At 41.5% G+C, this 21384-nt stretch overlaps 1 protein-coding gene across 1 annotated transcript; it reads left to right on the top strand.

Moving 5' to 3' along the window:
* Positions 1-5482: 5482 nt before the first annotated feature.
* On the top strand, positions 5483-20149 carry LOC134318492 (histone H3-like centromeric protein A). Its single transcript, XM_062999468.1, has 5 exons — positions 5483-5571; positions 8372-8479; positions 8890-9005; positions 15947-16021; positions 17114-20149. The coding sequence occupies exons 2-5, from the start codon at positions 8392-8394 to the stop codon at positions 17240-17242; spliced, it is 408 nt and encodes a 135-aa protein (XP_062855538.1). The 5' UTR covers positions 5483-5571; positions 8372-8391; the 3' UTR covers positions 17243-20149.
* The last annotated feature ends 1235 nt before the right edge of the window (positions 20150-21384 follow it).

Genomic DNA, 21384 nt, shown 5'->3' with positions numbered 1-21384 from the left:
CTATCTATCTATCTATCTATCTATCTGTCTGTCTATCTATCTATCTATCTATCATTTTTCATTTGCCTATAGTAATGAATGAATAAATGAACGAATGGAGGAATGAATGAAGAAATGAATGGAGGAATAAATGAATGGAGGAATAAATGAATGGAGGAATAAATGAATGGAGGAATAAATGAATGAAGGAATAAATGAATGGAGGAATAAATTTACATTTACATTTACAGCATTTAGCAGACGCTTTTATCCAAAGAGACTTACACAGTGAGCAATTGAGGGTTAAGGGCCTTGCTCAGGGACCCAACAGTGGCAACTTGGTGGTGGCGGGGCTTGAACCAGCAACCTTCTGTTTACTAGTCCAGTACCTTAACCACTGAGCTATCACTGGCCGATGAATGAATAAATGAATGAATAAATGAATGAAGGAATGAATAAATGAATGGAGGAATAAATGAATGAAGAAATAAATGAAGAAATAAATGAATGAAGGAATGAATAAATGAATGGAGGAATAAATGAATAAATAAATGAATGAATAAATGAATGAATAAATGAATGAATAAATGAATGAATAAATTAATGAAGGAATGAATGAATAAATGAATGAATGGAGGAATGGAGGAATGAAGGAATAAATGAATGAATGGAGGAATGAACGAATAAATGAATGAAGGAATGAATGAATGAAGGAATGAATGAATAAATGAATGAATGAATAAATGAATGAATAAATAAATGAATGAAGGAATGAATGAATAAATGAATGAATAAATGATTGAAGGAATGAATGAATAAATGAATGAATGGAGGAATGAAGGAATAAATGGAGGAATAAATGAATGAAGGAATGAATGAATGAATGAATGAATAAATGAATGGAGGAATAAATGAATGAAGAAATGAATGAATAAATAAATGAATGAAGGAATGAAAAAATGAATGGAGGAATAAATGAATGAAGAAATGAATGAATAAATAAATGAATGGAGGAATGAAGGAATAAATGAATGAATGGAGGAATGAATGAATAAATGAATGAATAAATGAATGAATGGAGGAATGAATGAATAAATGAATGAATGAATAAATGAATGAATAAATAAATGAATGAAGGAATAAATGAATGAATGGAGGAATAAATGAATGAAGGAATGAATGAAGGAATGAATGAATGAATGAATAAATGAATGGAGGAATAAATTAATGAAGAAATGAATGAATAAATACATGAATGAAGGAATGAATAAATGAATGAATGAAGAAATTAATGAAGAAATTAATGAAGAAATAAATGAATGAATAAATGAATGAATGGAGGAATGAATAAATAAATGAATGGAGGAATGAATGAATAAATAAATAAATAAAGGAATGAATGAATAAATAAATGAATGGAGGAATGAATGAATAAATATATGAATGAAGGAATGAATGAATAAATAAATGAATGAAGGAATGAATGAATAAATAAATGAATGAAGGAATGAATGAATAAATAAATGAATGAAGGAATGAATGAATAAATATATGAATGAAGGAATGAATGAATAAATAAATGAATGAAGGAATGAATGAATAAATAAATGAATGAAGGAATGAATGAATAAATGAATGAATGAATGAATAAATAAATGAATGAAGGAATGAATGAATAAATGAATGGAGGAATGAATGAATAAATGAATGAAGGAATGAATAAATAAATAAATGAATGAAGGAATGAATGAAGAAATGAATGAAGAAATGAATAAATAAATGAATGGAGGAATGAATGAATAAATGAATGAAGGAATGAATAAATAAATGAATGAAGGAATGAATGAATAAATTAATGAAGGAATGAATGAATAAATGAATGGAGGAATAAATAAATGAATGAATGAATGAATGAGTGTTCATGAGCGAACTTTAGGTCTGTACATCGTCAACGGTAGAACTCGAGGGGACTCATTAGGAAGGTTCACGTTCTGCTCACCTCTTGGTAATAGTACAGTAGATTATGCAATAACAGATTTAGACCCTTTCTCTCTCAGTGCATTTACTGTTAAACCTCTAACCCCTCTGTCTGATCACAGCCAAATTACTGTGTTCATCAAAAAGACAGAAACTAACCCCACCACACACACACGGCCCAGTAAGCTGTACAACCTCCCCAGATCCTACAGATGGGCCGAGAACAGTGCAGAGGAGTTCCAGAAAGCAATTAGCTGCACAGAAATCCAAATTAGCTTAGACAACTTTCTGGACACTGCGTACATTGACAGTAAAGAAGGAGTAAATCAGGCAGTTAAAAATATTAATCAGATCTTTAAAAATACAGCAAATAAAGCTCAATTAAAAATTAAATCTAAATCAAAACCTAAATCTACAAAAGATGACAGCTGGTTCGACAAAGACTGTCAAATGTTAAGAACAGAACTCCGTAAAATATCAAACCAAAAACACAGAGACCCAAACAACAGTAACACACGACTTCTTTACTGTGAAACCCTCAAACAATATAAACGTACACTCAGAACCAAAAAAGCTCAGTACACCCAAAAACAACTAACAATTATTGAACAATCAATCAACACACATCAATTCTGGGACAATTGGAACAAATTAAAACATAGAGAACAGGAAGAATTGGCCATTCAGGATGGGGATATCTGGACAACCCATTTCCAATCACTCTTTAAAAATGTAGAATTAGATTCAAATCCTGAACAAAATCAAATTATTAGTAAGTTAGAGGAACTGGAACGGGCTGTTAAAAACCACCAGAATCCTCTAGACTCTCTCATTACTGAGCAGGAACTTAAAGACAACATTAAAAAACTAAAAACAAAGAAATCATCAGGACCTGACGGGATCCTGAATGAAATGATCAAACACGGCAGCTCCAAATTTCACCTGGCGATGTTAAAAGTCTTTAAACTGGTTCTGAGTGTCGGTTCCTTCCCTGAAATCTGGAATCAAGGTCTCATAACACCCATCTACAAAAGTGGAGATAAATTCGACCCTAATAATTACCGGGGCATCTGTGTGAGCAGTAACCTGGGGAAGTTATTCTGTAGTATCATTAACTCACGATTATTACACTTCCTTACCCAACACAACGTCCTGAGTAAAAGTCAGATTGGTTTCCTACCAAATTACCGCACTACCGATCATATTTACACCCTACACACCCTGATCGAAAAATATGTAGTTCAAAATAACTCTAAAATATTTGCATGTTTTATTGATTTTAAAAAAGCTTTTGATTCCATTTGGCATGAAGGATTGTTTTATAAAATGTTAGAGAGTGGTGTAGGGGGTAAAACATCTGATCTTATTAAATCCATGTACACAGAAAACCAGTGTGGAATAAGAATCGGCAGTAAGAGAAACATCTCATCTCTCAGGAGCGTGGAGTGAGACAGGGCTGCTGTTTAAGTCCAACTCTATTTAACATCTATATTAATGAATTGGCCTCCATGTTAGAGCACTCAGCCACGCCCGGTCTCACTCTACACGACTCAGAGATTAAACTCCTGCTGTATGCAGATGATCTGGTCCTGCTGTCCCCCAGCGCTCAGGGTCTCCAGCACAAACTGGACCTGCTGCAGCAATACTGTCAGACCTGGGCCCTGACCGTCAACCTCAAAAAGACCAAAATTATGACCTTCCAGAAAAGAGCCAGATCTCAGGGAACCAAACACAGATATAAATTAGGACACCATGAAATTGAGCACACTAAAGATTATACTTACCTCGGACTGAACATCAGTTCCACAGGAAACTTTAATCCGGCAGTAAATGAACTGAGAGAAAAAGCTCGCAGGGCGTTGACGCCATAAAACGTCAAACATTCGTGGAAATTCCAGTTCGAATCTGGCTTAACACTTTTGAATCAATAATTGAACCGATTGCTCTATATGGCAGTGAAGTTTGGGGTTCGCTTACACACCATCAATTCCATAATTGGGACAAACATCCATTAGAGACCCTGCACACAGAGTTCTGTAAAAGCATCCTAAAGGTGCACAGACACACCACGAACACACACCAACACACCACGAACACACACCAACACACACCAACACACACCAACACACCACGAACAATGCGTGCAGGGCAGAATTAGGCCGATTTCCACTAATTATCAACATACAGAGAAGAGCATCAACTTCTGGAACCATCTAAATGAGAGCGACCCCCAATCTTATGATTATAAAGCCCTGAAACACCAAGAGCTGAGCAAACATACCAGTCCCCTCATCCAACTGGTCCTGAGTCACTGCACCCACACACCACTAACACACACAGATACACCAGTAACACACACAGATACACCACTAACACACACCGATACACTAATAACACACACAGACACTCTAACACACACAGATACACCACTAACACACACAGATACACTAATAACACACACAGACACTCTAACACACACAGATACACCACTAACACACACAGACACTCTAATAAAACACACAAACACATTGCTAACACACACCGACACACTAATAACACACACTAACACAATAAAGACTCAGGAACAGAAGAAATCTGTAAACCCAATTAGAATAAACCAAATTACACAAAAACTCCGAACTAAATATCTGAACTATTGGGAAACTGAAACTAAAACTCAGAGTAAAATGCAGTTTAGTTATTTGTTGTTATTTGTTGTTATTTGTTATTTGGCCCTAAACAGACACTACAGTGCAGCAGATTATCTGAGCGCAGTATCCGACCCTAAATTAAGAAACACCCTGACGAGGTACAGACTGAGCGCACACGACCTGGCCGTGGAGACGGGGCGACACACCCGGTCCTGGCTGCCCCGGGAGGAGAGGTTGTGCCAGCACTGCACTCTCAGTACAGTAGAGACGGAGCTGCACTTCCTCACCCGGTGTACCATGTACCACCACGTCCGCTCCCAATTCTTCCCTAAATTTAATAACATCATCCCCGACTTCACCTCCCTCCCAGACCTCGACAAACTGCCCCACCTACTGGGGGAGCACAGAGAGAGCTGCACACTAGCAGCACTCTATACTCACACCTGCCACCAGGTGAGGGACAGTGGGTGACCATGTCTCATACACACATACACACACACACACGCACAGACTGATTGTTTTACTACCTCATTATTGTAAATATTATACTTTTTATTGTTATTATTTTGCACTGTTTTTATTAATATTTTGTTCTATTCTATATTTTTTGCACATGTAACTGTTCTGTATATTTTTGTTCTTTCTTATTTTTATTGTTTATGTTTCTCTGTAACTTGCTTTGGCAATACGAATGTCCTTATTTGTCATGCCAATAAAGCTTCTTTTGAGTTTGAGTTTGAGTTGAGTGTTCAGACGAATGTCACGTGATTTAAACACCAAGCCTGGGTTCCTCCTCTAGAGCGCCCTGTAGTGCGGGTGTGTTGTGTGACGTCACGGTGTATCTGGGCGCTGATTGGTGGATGTGCCGCAGCGCTGCATTGTTTGAATTGTACCGGCTGTGAGTGCAGTCAGATCAACCGAAGCGCTTCAGTTTAAAGGATTTTACTTCATATAACCCGCACAGGTGAGAAATTCATCCTTTCTTCTCTCATTTATTTAACTATGTACTGAAAGTGAGCGCTGTGTGTGATTAATACACGCTGTGCTGTGTGTAACGCGTCGTGTTTGTGCACTAATGTGTGAACCCGCTGCAGGACTCGAACTCAGTTCAGTACAGTAGTGTGTGTGGATCTAAAATCATACAGAAATCTGATTAAATGTGCTTTTATGTTTTAAAAGTGCAAATGCATGAATATAACACCTGCATGTATTGCACCTGATGTGTATATCAGCTGATTTTACATGCATTGTGGAGATTTAAAATGTTAATCCGGTTACTAACTGCACGTGTGTGCTGCAGTGATGTTAAATGCTTTACTGTCTCTCACACACACATTGTTTGGACACTAAGAGAGCTTAGTGAGAATAATACAGTATAATATTACATTATTTTAAGCAGATAAAGCTTTATAAACAGAATTTACTGGGATATAACTAACCCTAACCTTTCCACTATGCGGGGGATTTAAAAACACTAGTGGGTCTGAAATAATAAAACGTTTAATGGTTTGTGTTATACAGTTGTATTAAAAAGCTTGAGTGTATTTAGAATTTTTGTTGAATTTTCAAGTAAAAGCAAGTAAATCCAAATCTATTAAGGCAAAGTTTATTTATATAGCACCTTAAAACACAACCGTGGGTAACCAAAGTGTTGTACAGGCTCACTATACTATAGTAACATCAAACTGTCAAAGATACAGATCAATGCAATCTTACAAAAGATTTACAAAACATAATACACTTAAAACGTATTATTAACTACAATAGCTACACCACTCAAGCCGTAATAAACACCAAAGTAAAAAGATGTGTCTTCAGCATTGTCTTAACAACACCAAGCGATTGTGCAGTTCTAATCTGGGACGACAAATAAATACATTTACATTTTCAGCATTTAGCAGAAGCTTTTATCCAAAACGACTCACACAGTGAGCTGAACACGATGAGCAATTGAGGGTTAAGGGTCTTGCCAACAGTGGCAACTTGGTGGTGGCGGGGCTTGAACCGGCAACCTTCTGTTTACTAGTCCAGTGCCTTAACCACTGAGCTATCACCGCCCTACATACAACCTAAATACAACCCCAAAAAGCTGGCGCACCAGAGTTGGGGTTTCCAGATACATCGTATCGAATCTCAGCTCTGCCTTTCCGACTGGGTTGGGCGGCAGTATGAACAACGTTTGGCTTGTTGTTCAGGGTTAGGGGTAAGAAGGTCGGAGCATAGGTCGTCATAACTGGTGCGACCGCGGCCGCTGCCGGTTGACTGACGGCGCCTGCACAGGACTGAGGAATAACACTGAGGGGGGTGTGACCCTCCGTGCGCGGTGTCTCTCGGTGTATGAACTCTGCTCGTGCGGGTGAAAAATGCAGACTGCACTGATTGCGTGCCAGAGGGGGCGCAAGTCAGTTGAGAGGCGTTCTCAGTTAGCGGCAAAAAGGGTCGAATCAGTATAGAGGAGCAATCAGGGTAATTGGACACGACTAGAGTGGGGATAAAAATTGGGGGGGGAAAATAGATAATAAAAAAAAAAATTTTTGACTTATTTGATGGCAGGCAGGATGAGATATTTCATGTTTTATCTGGTCAACTTCATTTCATTTATTAATAAAGCCCAGAGAAGTCAACGCCACTTCTGGTCATGGTTAACATAAGGCTTCTTTTTTGCACAGTAAAGTTTTAAGTATCATTTGTGCAGTAACTCTGTATTGTAGAGCTTGATAACGGTTTGATAAACTAATCCCTCACCCATGTGGTTATATCAGCTATTGTTGAGTGGAGGTTCTTGATGCCGTCTGAGGGATGGAAGATCACGAGCGTTCAGATTAAGCTTGTGCTCTTGTCCTTTACACACTGAAATTCCTCCTGATTCCTTGAATGGTTTAATGATATTCTGCACTGTAGAGGGAGAACATGCAAATCCCTTCCAGTCTTTCTTTGAGGTTCATTGTTTTCAATCATTAGTGGATAAACTGGATCCTCTGATCATCTTTACTCATCAGAGACTCTCAGCCTTTCCTGGATGCTGCTTTTGTACCAAACCATGATTACAATCACATCATTATTTCGTTTTTTCACCTCATTACTGGCCCTAAATTGCCCCTGTCCCAACTTTTTTTGGAATGTGTTGCAGACCTGAAATGCAGGAATGGATGTTTATTAATAGATGAAATGAAGTTGAGCAGATAAAACATGAAATATCTCAGGTTCATCCTGTCTGACATCAAATAAAAGTCAAAGTAAATGTAAGAAACTCTGTGTTTTTATTATTCCAACTTTTTTCTGATTTGGGGTTGTACATCTCTATTTTGTAAGGACTTAGTTTCAGGTAAGGTTCAGTAGCTCCTTTTCTGTTCTGGCAGTCTCATACACTAGCTCAGTGGTGATCATCTTCCTCCATAAGATTTTAAGAAGTTTTTTTGATGGACTTGTGCTCTAGTCTTTCCCTTACAAGTAAACGTGTACTTATGAGCCGAACTGCAACAAATAATCCAGCAGCCGTTTTTTAAATATAATGAAATTATTTGATATGTGGATAAAGCTTTGATATTTTGTATTATTCATATTATTTGTTAATGAATGCATTAAATAATCATGACATGTTTAATTACAGAGGATTTCAAATCCACGATATTCCTTACTGTAGCCCAGTGCAGCCACTGTTGGGCCCTTTAGGGTTGCACTATGACAGCTGACCATGCGTTTATATGTATAAATGACAATAAAAATGTTCCTCTTCTTCTGTATTATTTGAATGTGTTTAACAGTACCAGCATCAGTATCTACGATGAGACACAAGCCCTCCAGCAAGAGGAAGCAGGCCAGTCCCAAACGCAGGTCTCCTGTACGAACCCGCCGAGACAGCGGTCCATCAGGTGAGAACCAGAACCGCATGAGTTATGAGTTTAGTTGACACACATAGTATGTTTTAATCGGTGTTACCAAGGTTGTTTAAAATGAATAAATGTCTCGTCACTACCCTGTCATCACTTTGATGGTTGGCTACACAGATGGGTCAGCTTTCTCCAATGCCCCCTGTCTCATTTCACCTGTAGCATACTAGTCCTTATTAATGCAGTCCAGCTTATTCTGGATCCTCCTCGTCTTCTGAGTTCTTCTACGAGTCCTGTCATACAGTAACACCGCCGGTGATCATCTGAAAACAAATGAACAACAGCTATTTATTTCATCTCTGTTTATAACATAGTTGGTACATTCTTACCACCAGCACATGCCGTATTCACTTATTTACTCTGTCCGGTGTGTTTTTGTTGTTTCTGTACAGAAGCGTCCCCGAGAAAGAAGAGAAGGTTTCGGCCCGGCATGAGGGCTCTGATGGAGATCAGGAAATACCAGAAATCTACAGATCTGCTGCTGCGCAAGGGACCGTTCTCACGCCTGGTACATACTCACCCACACAGCTGCCTAATACACACTGGTACAATTAATACACACTGGTACAATTAATACACTGGTACAATTAATACACACTGGTACAATTAATACACTGGTACAATTAATACACACTGGTACAATTAATACACACTGGTACAATAGGAACCTTTTACACTGGACCCAGCTGTTTAATACACACTGGTACAATTAATACACACTGGTACAATTGATGCACACTGGTACAACAATAACCTTTTCCGCCATCTTTCTTCTTCGCTACAAACGCCTTCGCAGCTCCAGTTGAATTATGGGATAGCTTGAATACTCAAAAATGGTTGCCCAAGCAGTAGGTCATTCGAGTACTTTTCGTATACTGTTTAAACAATACTAGGTGTCTGGTCACACTACTTGCTCTCACGTACTGTTCAGTATGGAAGTATGCGGTTTCGGTTGCAGCCTAATGCCAAGTTCACACTACACGACTTTCCGAGTCATCAGGTCACTGTACAGTTCACACGACACGACTTTCCGAGTCATCAGGTCACTGTACAGTTCACACGACACGACTTTCCGAGTCATCAGGTCACTGTACAGTTCACACGACACGACTTTCCGAGTCATCAGGTCACTGTACAGTTCACACGACACGACTTTCCGAGTCATCAGGTCACTGTACAGTTCACACGACACGACTTTCCGAGTCATCAGGTCACTGTACAGTTCACACGACACGACTTTCCGAGTCATCAGGTCACTGTACAGTTCACACGACACGACTTTCCGAGTCATCAGGTCACTGTACAGTTCACACGACACGACTTTCCGAGTCATCAGGTCACTGTACAGTTCACACGACACGACTTTCCGAGTCATCAGGTCACTGTACAGTTCACACGACACGACTTTCCGAGTCATCAGGTCACTGTACAGTTCACACGACACGACTTTCCGAGTCATCAGGTCACTGTACAGTTCACACGACACGACTTTCCGAGTCATCAGGTCACTGTACAGTTCACACGACACGACTTTCCGAGTCATCAGGTCACTGTACAGTTCACACGACACGACTTTCCGAGTCATCAGGTCACTGTACAGTTCACACGACACGACTTTCCGAGTCATCAGGTCACTGTACAGTTCACACGACACGACTTTCCGAGTCATCAGGTCACTGTACAGTTCACACGACACGACTTTCCGAGTCATCAGGTCACTGTACAGTTCACACGACACGACTTTCCGAGTCATCAGGTCACTGTACAGTTCACACGACACGACTGGATCTCTTGCAATCGGGAGTCTTTCACACTACACGACTGATCGGCGATAGGGGGTTTCACACTACACCATCTATCACCAACTGGAATCACAGGCGAGCTTCTCTGGTCTCCCAAACTACGTTTTTTTACGAAAACAAACGCGAGAAGAAAATAGGAGCAGCAGGGATTATTCTATAGTGAGTTGGAGGTTAATTAATATTTTTGCAATGCAGCGTGGGTGTTATGTTTTGTAGAGAACGATAAGGTCAGAAATACTGTAAAACGTGTGTGTGCTGATGTATTCTGATATAAACTATATTACGCCCCTGTCCCACCTTTTTACACTCCTCCCTGCGTTTCCCCTCACCCCTCACATCTTGAGTTCTTATTGGCTGTTTGACACAGCACTCATTGCCAGTCGGGAAACTCAGATCCAGATATTTTTTTAAATATATTTTTGTTTATGCATTCTCTCCCTTTTAGAGCGTCCAATTGCCCCATTGCATCATGCTTCCTCTCCACCAATGCCGATCCCCGCTCTGATTGAGGAGGTCAAAGCCAGAGCCGTAGATAGAGAGAGTTGCGACACTCCTTGATCTCGCCGCTACGCGGTCATGTGGTTCATGTAATCCTCCAACAGTTCCAAACAAACCCGGCGCTGTCATGTTCTCATATGGGACCGGCAGCCGTGAATGAAATATTAAACACTAAATAATAAACATTTGTACAATTTCTGGGTATTTTCAACTGCGTTTACATTTACTGCATCTGCTTTAATGTCAGTTTGGTATATAAAGTGGAAGATTGATGTTTATAATGATGTTTATGGGTCGTTCTTGTTAACACACAGTACATTATATTAGCATACATTACATAATGCCATATCATTAAGCAGTAGAGACAATATACAGAGATTACAGAGTTTTTTTATGTTTAGTTTTTTACATAAACTATCATCTCCCTTCACTTTCCTGAGGATTCATAATAATAATAATAATCATTTTGGTTAAACACTGAGCCATGTGGCTGGATTCATAAAGTTTACCTGCACTGAATGAACAGATTCATAAACACACTACCGTACCTTTAACATTATAGTGCAGGTACATGAAATAGCTTCATTCATGTCTTATTTCATGAGTGATTAATAATTAATTCCTACATGTAATACATGAATGAATTCATTATGAATATGCACAAGTTCATTTTGTCTAATGTAAGTGGTGGACAAGGTACACAAACCATGTAGTCGAGTTAAAGTAGAGATATCCAAGGTAACATATTACTCCAGTAAAAGTAGTAGTAATAGTAAAAATGCTATTTACCTCCACTTGAGTAAAGTACTAAAGTATTTACCTTCAAATGTACTTAAGTATGAAAGTAAAAGTAGCATGATTTATTATGGCTCTAATGTTTTATGATCATTTCTGTAACAAGACTCTTGATTAATCAACTTTTAATTAATCAATTTTAGGTGAAAAGACTCGTGTGTCATTAATTAAGCTTAACTGATTAAGCTAAATTCAGTTATACCTATTAATTAAGATAAACATGTAACATTTAGTGCTGAGCAAATGCTAAACAATAACAGTATTAAGTATATTAATGACATTAAATTCATTATTTTTTTAAACAAAGCAACATACAGCTGAAAATGCTTGATAAGTGGTGGAAATGAATGGGGCTCTATGGGATGTTCCACAACCCGGAAGCTGCACAGAAATATGTCCCGCCTGGGACACAGAAATATGTCCCGCCTGGGACAACGCTTCCCTGTGGGAGTGTCGCCACTCTGTTCTCTCTAACGCTCTGGTCAAAGCTAACCCAAGCCCCCTCCGACAGGTGGGCAGCAGCCGTTTGCATCTTATCACTCACACATTGATGAGTGCAGTACAGCTCAGCGTTGTGTATGGAGAGACACACCCTGAGAGCACTGTTTTCTCATCTCTGTGCAGGCGCCCTCAATCAGCCATCAAAGGTCGTAATTGCACCAGTCATGAGAGAGAGACCCCATCCGGCTTAGTCCCACCCCTATCTGAACAACAGGCCAATCGTTGTTCATGTGGCCGCTCAGCCTTAGCCGGCAGGCAGAGCTGTGATTCGATACGATGTATTTAAGATCCCAGCTCTGGTTCCAGCGTGTGTTTTTACCGCTGCGCCACCTGAGCGGCCTGTGCAGATGTATTCTGATATAAACTATATTACGTCCCTGTGCCACACTTTTTACACTCCTACCCTGCGTTTCCCCTCACACCGTATCTTGCGTTCTCATTGGCTGTTCGACATAGCACTCATCGCCAGTCGGGCGACTCAAGCCTCACCTCTGCCAGGTTGCAACTGATGGGCCCTTGAGCAAGGCCCTCAATTGCTTAGACTGTATACTGTAAGTCGCTTTGGATAAAAGCGTCTGCTAAATGCTAAAAATGTAAATGTAAATATCTCTTCAGTCACACATTGAGAGCCGACAGAATGAATGAATGAATGAATAAAGGAAACATCGGGTCGATGTCATTCTTCTTTCTGAACCTACTGTCTACCTCTACTCTTTGCATGTTTTAATAGAGCTCTCTTTGGAGCAGGAAAGGGACTTCCCTAAACCCTTTCCTAAAAAGTTGCACATAAACATGTTAAAGCACTTCCTTTATATTACTGGTTTATTCCACCTGTTGAAGGCGTGTCCCTGTTAAGGGCGGCACGGTGGGTACTAGGGCTGTCGCGCTAACCGCAATTTTGAAATATCGCGGTATAGACCAGCCAACCGCAGGGCATGCCAAGCAACCGCAACACCGCGATATTCACGTTTTTTCTTTCTTTCTTCTCTTTTTTTTTTATTGTTGCAGGGTCCATCTTGTTTTATACGCTTACATTCGTGCGTAATAAATGTTAAATAAATTCACATTTTCCCGCAACCTGTTCTCATGCGTTGCTGCTGAGTGTCAGGCTTTGTGTTTTAAAATGTAAACAATCGCAACAGGAATTATAGGCAAGTTTATTAATGATTAAATTGAGTTCACACTCAATAAATACTTGTAATTTAGACTATATTTAAACAGCCTTGGCGAACTAAAACACTTAATGACGGTTAATATGACATTGCAGCCTGCAGATTCTCTCTTGCTGGCTTGATGGAATGATTTAAATGCATTTTTTCGTTGAATAAAAATTTATTGAAACGAATAATAACTTGAAATGTAGTATATATTGTTATATTAATTATACCTACTAAATAGATGGTTAATAGTGGCGCGATAACCAGGCTAGACTTTCTCTGATCTCTAAAGTCGCATGCAGGTTCAGTACATCTACAGTGTATTAATGCAACGAGCACCATCAGAGAGGGTTTTAGTGCCGAGGGGAACATCACTACCCCACTCAGATCCTCTCTAAAACACATCAGGTGAACATGTTGGTTCGTCTAGCGCGCATGATAACGCAGGTTTAAACTCTTACAGACTTTATTCTTTATTCTATTTTTTTACCATATTTTGATTAGATGTGCATTTAAAATATTTAGCCTAAACACTTTTTTTTTGTTTCACAGTGTATATCTAGCCTAAGCTAGAAGCTTATTTTAACCTTTTTTTAATAGAGAAAAGACGCGCATCCCTGCTCTGTTCTGTATTTAACAATAAACACGCATTTCATTGGTCTTAAAGCCGTCTCATCTTTGTCATTATAAAGCAATAATATACCGAATCATAGCCTAACAATAAAGCTTGTTTATATAGCTCTAAAATCCAGATAAATTAAGTAAATAAAAAAAATAAAAAATGGCGATATAACCGCATACCGCGATATTGAGACAGGGCGAACACCGCAAGGGGAAATTCTGTCACCGCGACAGCCCTAGTGGGTACCACTGTAGCGTCACAGCAAGAAGGTCCTGGGTTCGATCCCCAGGTTGGGCGGCCCGGGTCCTTTCTGTGTGGAGTTTGCATGTCCTCCCTGTGTCCACGTGGGTTTCCTCCGAGTGCTCTGGTTTCCTCCCACAGTCCAAAGACGTGCATATTTTTTAAAACTATATAATATTGCTGCATGTCCAGTTATTATTATTATTACCACTATACACTAGGAATGTAACAATACACTCTTCGCGATGCGATATGATTTTTTTCCCCCCCGTTTATACTGTATTTGTGATTATCTTTTATTTATCTAAATAATAAATGTCATTTAATTTCTGAGGTATGAACAAACAGTTTTGAATTAAGCCCAATTTGGCTCGAACCCCGAATCAGGCAACCAGGCGTATAGCGCCAGTGACGTCAACCAGGCGAGGTGTATAGTGCCAGCACCCTCTGCTGTTTAAAGTGAATATCGATTCATTTTACATGTCAAATCGATTTGAATCGAGGAATTTTGGAATCGGTTATTAACTGTCTTGTGGTGAATCGTTCCATACCTACTTGTATCTGTACCGTGCTAGTTTTTACCTGGCATGCTACTGTTAGTGTAATTTTATCTTATTTCTGCTCACTAGACTGACCACTGTTGTCACTGTGACTCGTAGTATTTATCTATTTATTAATCATTTTTTGTACTACCACATCTCATTTAGTGCAATAATTAGGGATGTCCCGATCACATTTTTTTGTTCCCGATCATAAATTTTTATCCCGATCCCAAACCGATACTTGTATTTTCTAGATAAGAACTGGATAATACTGTTCACACAGTGCACACCTCAAGTACATCACAGCTATTCAAATTAATCCAATGTACATGTTTAACAACCGAGTAGCTCTGCAGTGCTGTAGGAAAATAAATGCTGCATCCAAGCTATTGCTTAATGTTCTTTTATTTTTACTAAATAAAAGTAAACAAACTTAGTGCAGCATTGTAGCAGTAACACTAGAACACTCAGAATAAAGTGAAGGTTCTTTTTGAGGAAAATCAGCATCTCTGCCGTGTTAGCGGACGGCCGGTTCCTCTTCTCATCACATAATAATAAACTCGCTGCATTCGGCTGAATTCTACAGTAATGAACGCAGCTCTGCTCCTACCGCCTCGTGAAACGCTCACATTACAGACGTTACACTTCACTGTTGGACTTGTTTCACTTTCCAATTTAAAGTATTTCCACACAGCGGACATGCTGACGTAAAGCAAAGGATCGGGATTAGGATCGGCCGTAGTAAAGCCCATACCGATCAGTTAAAAAATGCCTCGATCTGCCCCGATTCCGATCTTTGAGATCGGATCAGGACATCCCTAGCAATAATACTCATGCTGCTTTTGCTAATGTCCTGGACATGCTCATTTATGTATGTAGACATTTTTCTTTCGTGTTGACTTCATGTCTTAATATGTTTACTAGTGTTGATAGTGTTTGTCTTCTCTTGTGAAATATGTGTAGTACTGTGACCCTGCAATTTTCCTTCAGGATCAATCAAGTGTTATCTTATCTTACAGTGTGCTTATCTTACCTTACATACTGTGTAGTATGTAGGATGGTATTTGTGAGCACAACAGCTCTTCTCAGCTCCGTGTACAGTGAGGTTCGTCCCTCAGCCTTTTTATTCTCTATCAAGTGTGGTCAGCTTGGCAAAAAATGCACGTTATTACAGTCTTGGTTTGGAACAGAATGTCCACTTGTCAAACAAATCTTTGTAATCTACTGTAATGTACCATGAATATGTGGACACGCTGTTAGAGCTTCATCTCCGTTCCTTTGTTTGTCTGTAGGTACGAGAGGTGTGTCAGATGTTCAGCCGGGAGAACCTGATGTGGCAGGCCTATGCCCTCATGGCCCTGCAGGAGGTGCCACACACACACTCACACTCATGTATATACTGATCTACATGTCATACACTCACGGAACTCCCTCAGGTCTATGATTTGTAGCTCTGCATCCTGAATCATATCACCATGCTGGTGTTCCTGTGTGAGGTTCTCCTGTAACGGAACACCACACGGCTGCTAACTTTTCAGCCACATCCACTGTGGTACTCAATATCAGTTATATAAAATAAATCATTTATATAATTTATTATTGTGGCAACAGTTAGGGAAGGCCCTTTTTTTTGGTTCAGTATGACCAAGCAAATCCTGTCAAAACATATTTAAACCCCCCTCCCCCCAATTTTCTCCCCTAATCTAGTCGTACCCTCAACCCTCCACTGCTGACTGAGGAGCTTCCCAACTCGGTCACACGCCCCTTCCGACACATGTGCAGTAGCTGACTGCATCTTTTCACCTGCACGAGACGAGTTCATATGCGGATCAGCCTTGTGTCCGGAGAGCCACACCCTGATCAACACATTATTCCTCAACTCAGTGCAAGCACCATAAATCAGCCAGCAGCGGTCACAATTGCACCAGTTACGACGTCCCTATCCGGCTTTCCATCCCTGTGAACGACAGCCAATCGTCGTTCATGAAGCCAACTCGATCAACTCGAGCAACTTACAATCATGTCTATACACAATTTGAGCAATTGAAGGTTAAGGGCCTTGCTCAGGAGCCCAACAGTGGCAAATTGGTGGTGGTGGGGTTTGAACCGGCAACCTTCAGATTACTAGTCCAGTACCTTAACCACTGAGGTAGCACAAACATCTGACCCCAACCCCAGTAAGCAATACTGGGATGACCAGGGTCCCGGCTCCACATTGTTGTCCACAGTCTTGGAATAGGACGTCCAACGAGCTCATGGTCAGGCGTCCACATATTTTTGGCCAAATACGTGTGTAGCTGAGTGTCATCTAGAGCTGGCTTGGAATTAGACCAAGAGCAGGGAGAAGATTTGCGGTTCCTTCACCATGACTTCCAGCCAGCGGTGGTTGTTTTTTATCCAGATGTTTAGAGAACATCAGGATCGTTCTCTTGATTTTCTGTGTGGTGTTTGTTTTTCAGGCCGCAGAAGCCTTCCTGGTGCGCCTCTTCTCAGACGCTAACCTGTGCGCGATACACGCCAAGCGAGTGACCCTGTACCCCCGCGACATCCAGCTGGCCCGACGAATCCGAGGAGTGGAGAACATATGACCTCGTCCGGCGTTTCGGCTCCACCGAACTGTTCTGCAGCCTCCCGTTCCTTCCACATTCGGTTCCTTCCGCCCGCTGCTCTGAGGGGTGTGGATGTGTCGTAGGTGTCACCCAATCCAGTCGTGTCTAATTGAAGCTTCTTTTCACCTGCCGGGGGGGGGTCTCACCGAGCGCGTCTCAACTGGCCAGTAGAGGTCGTAATTGTCCCATTGATGAGGAACCCCTAATTCATCTCTTGTCCCTCCCATTACAGACGCAGCCAATCGTAGTCTGTATAGGCGCCTGGTCGGCCCTCCCCTAACAGTCACAGCCATGCGTTAGTCTGTATAGACGCCCAATCGGCCCTCCCTTTACAAACACGGCCAATCGTTAGTCTGTATAGTGGCCCGGTCGGCCCTGCCCCTACAGACACAGCCAATCGTGATTGTGTATAGGCGCTCGGTCAGCCCTGCCCCTACAGACACAGCCAATCGTGGGTCTGTATAGGTGCCCGGTCGGCCCTCCCCTAACAGAAACAGCCAATCGTTACCCTCCCCTTACAGACACAGCCAATCGTGGGTCTATATAGGTGCCCGGTCAGCCCTCCCAGTACAGACACAGCCAGTTGTGGATCTGTATAGGCGCCCGGTCGGCCCTCCCAGTACAGACACAGCCAATCGTCGGTCTGTATAGGTGCCCAGTCGACCCTCCCAGTACAGACACAGCCAGTTGTGGATCTGTATAGGCGCTCGGTCGGCCCTACCAGTACAGACACAGCCAATCGTCGGTCTGTATAGGTGCCCAGTCGACCCTCCCAGTACAGACACAGCCAGTTGTGGATCTGTATAGGCGCTCGATCAGTCCTCCCCTTAAAGACACAGCCAATCGTGTGTCAGTATAACGCCCTGGTCGACCCTCCCAGTACAGACACAGCCAGTTGTGGATCTGTATAGGCGCCCGGTCGGCCCTCCCAGTACAGACACAGCCAATCGTGTGTCAGTATAACGCCCTGGTCGACCCTCCCAGTACAGACACAGCCAGTTGTGGATCTGTATAGGCGCCCGATCAGTCCTCCCCTTAAAGACACAGCCAATCGTGTGTCAGTATAACGCCCTGGTCGACCCTCCCAGTACAGACACAGCCAGTTGTGGATCTGTATAGGCGCCCGGTCGGCCCTCCCAGTACAGACACAGCCAGTTGTGGATCTGTATAGGCGCCCGGTCGGCCCTCCCAGTACAGACACAGCCAGTTGTGGACCTGTATAGGCGCCCGGTCGGCCCTCCCAGTACAGACACAGCCAGTTGTGGATCTGTATAGGCGCCCGGTCGGCCCTCCCAGTACAGACACAGCCAATCGTGGGTCTGTATAGGTGCCCGGTCAGTCCTCCCCTTAAAGACACAGCCAATCGTGTGTCAGTATAACGCCCTGGTCGGCCCTCCCCTTACAGACACAGCCCATCTTGGGTCTGTATAGGCGCTCTGTTGTCCCTCCCCTTACAGACACAGCCAATCGGTCTTCTTTTATAGACACAGCCAATCGTGGATCTGTATAGGCGCTCGGCCGGCCCTTCCCAAACAGACGCAGCCAATCGTGGGTCTGTATAGGCGCCCGGTCAGTCCTCCCCTTACAGACACTGCCAATCGTGATTCTGTATAGGCGCCTGGCTGGTGATAGCAGAGCTGAGGTTCGAACTCGAGCTCAATTGAGCCACCCAAGCGCCCGTAGGTGAGTCCTGATCCTCAGACGTACAATATAGTTCCATTTTCATCACCTTCTGCATTAGGCTCCTGCACACAGACTATGAATAACGGAGAGCAGTGCCTAACAAGCCATACGCTGTGCTGCTCTCTGTGTGAAACCGTCTCTGGCAGGTGAATAGAAGCGCTCGGTTACACACGTAATGGAGCGGGCACGTGCTGGGTAGGGTGGGGTTCTGCAGCGGGGGAGGAAAAGGCTATAAAGGCATTGCTAATATTATCTTTAATTTTGGGACACACCTCTGGGTGGGTGGTCAAGATGAGTAAGGACGAGCCGAATGTGAAACGGACTGCTTATTGAAGTTTTATTTGTTAAATTTACGTCGTCTAGCGGATGCTATTATCCAAAGCGACCTACAGTTTGAGTTTGAAGGTTAAGGGCCCTGCTCAGGGGCCCAACAGTGGCAACCTGGTGGCAGTGGGGTTTTAATCAGCGGCCCTCCAAATACAATTCCTGTTTTTTTTTTTAATTCGACTAACAATAAGATGTGCCACTGCTGATCGATACTGGAGCTGCACTATATGGCCAAAAGTATTTGGACACCTGACTGGTCATTTAATTTTTCAGTTTTAAAAACAAATGATATTAAAACAGAGTGACTGTTATGTGATCTTTTTAGCTAGAAGCCTTCTCACAACACTTTGTATGGGAATTTGTGCCCATTCAGTCAAAAGGTAACATTTGTATGGCTGGAAACACATGAATTCAGAAGTGGTGTCCCAATACTTTTGTCCGTATAGTGAACCAGTCGTGCGCTCGCTGTTTTATCACATTATTCTTAATGAAATGGAAATTTAAAAAGGTTTTTGATGTTAAATATGTAAATAATGCAATTTCAATTGTTACTTTATCTAATTCATCTATCTACACGCCAAAACTGATGGACCTTCATCACGGTTTCATCTCAATGCCATTAGAATGACTGAATGAATGCTGTTCTGGTATCAGTGATGGATTTATAAATCAAACCTGTAGATTCTACCACAGTAACGGTAGAAGACTTACTCAGTATAGTCGCCTCCATACACCTCGTGATGTCGGCATTAATAATCCATGTGTATCGTTAGCTCCTCTCGCTCTGTTCTCACTTCTGATGTGTATAGATTGGTTTGTATTTTAACCTGTATATAATTATGATTTTATTGTTAATAAACGTGTTTTTTTAACAAATCCTGCTTCCTGTAGTTCCTGAAGTTTGCATTTTCCCCCAATTCTCCTCCCAATCTAGTCGTATCCAATTACCCGGAGAAGCATGATTCGTCACATCAGAGAACACGTCTCCACTGCTCTAGAGTCCAGTGGCGGCGTGCTTTGCATTGCGCTTGATGATGTAAGGCTTGGATGCAGCAATATACAGAAGATTTACATTTATATATCAGGCATTTAGCAGATGCTTTTATTTAAAGTGAATTACAGTATACAGTTAAAGCATTTGAGGATTAAGGTCTTTGCTCAAGGGCCCAACAGTGGCAGTGGAGGGGTTTGAACCAGCGACTTTTTGCTTACTAGTCCAGTACCTAAACTACCAGACTACAACTGTCTCAGTGTAAAAGAGGGTAATGGTCTATCACTCTAGCCCACCAGTAAGCGTGTAGATGCACATGATTGGCTATGTCTGGATGGCAGTGTACCAATCTATCAAAGTTCTTCAGACACTCCTTCTAGCCCACCAGTTAGCATGTAGACGCCCATGATTGGCTATGTTTGGGGGTACCAGTGTGCCTATTTATCACAGGGCTTCAGAGACTCCCTCTCAGACATGGCCATTCATGTCTGTGTAGCCAGCACATATCACCACTGGAGATTCCAACCCTGGATCCCATTGGTAGTGGGCCAGAGTTATTTACCTCTGCACCAACCGAGCACTCAGAGAAACATGATATGTAAACATGTGTTGCTCCGCCCTCCTCCACCAGATGATTTCCTGTAAACCATTGAACGGACGTTTGAGGTTTGTGATGAGAAAGTGAAAGAATTTCAGCACTGCTGTAAGATGATGTTACTCTGTAATGTGTGTGTGTGTGAGACGGGGGAGACTGTTTCATTTTTAATCTACTCCAACATTAAAGCTGCATTTACTTTTATGTTATTTTTTAAAAGATTATATGCATAATGATTTAAAAGTTATTTAAGGTGGAATGATGTATAATGGTAACCTTAATGTGTTTATGATGTTTTAGTTTTTAGTGTGATGGCATCATATAAACTGGTGAGCTCCTCACATTATGTTTACTCACTACCAATGTATTTCTTTACCTAAAGAAGTCAAACGTACATAATGGTCCTTCCAGTATCGTTAGCTCCTCTCGCTCTGTTCTCACTTCTGATGTGTATAGATTGGTTTGTATTTTAACCTGTATATAATTATGATTTTATTGTTAATAAACGTGTTTTTTTAACAATTC

The sequence above is a fragment of the Trichomycterus rosablanca genome, chromosome 1, assembly GCF_030014385.1.
Source record: "Trichomycterus rosablanca isolate fTriRos1 chromosome 1, fTriRos1.hap1, whole genome shotgun sequence".
NCBI classification, from domain to species: domain Eukaryota; kingdom Metazoa; phylum Chordata; class Actinopteri; order Siluriformes; family Trichomycteridae; genus Trichomycterus; species Trichomycterus rosablanca.
This window is presented reverse-complemented; position numbering and strand designations above follow the sequence as displayed.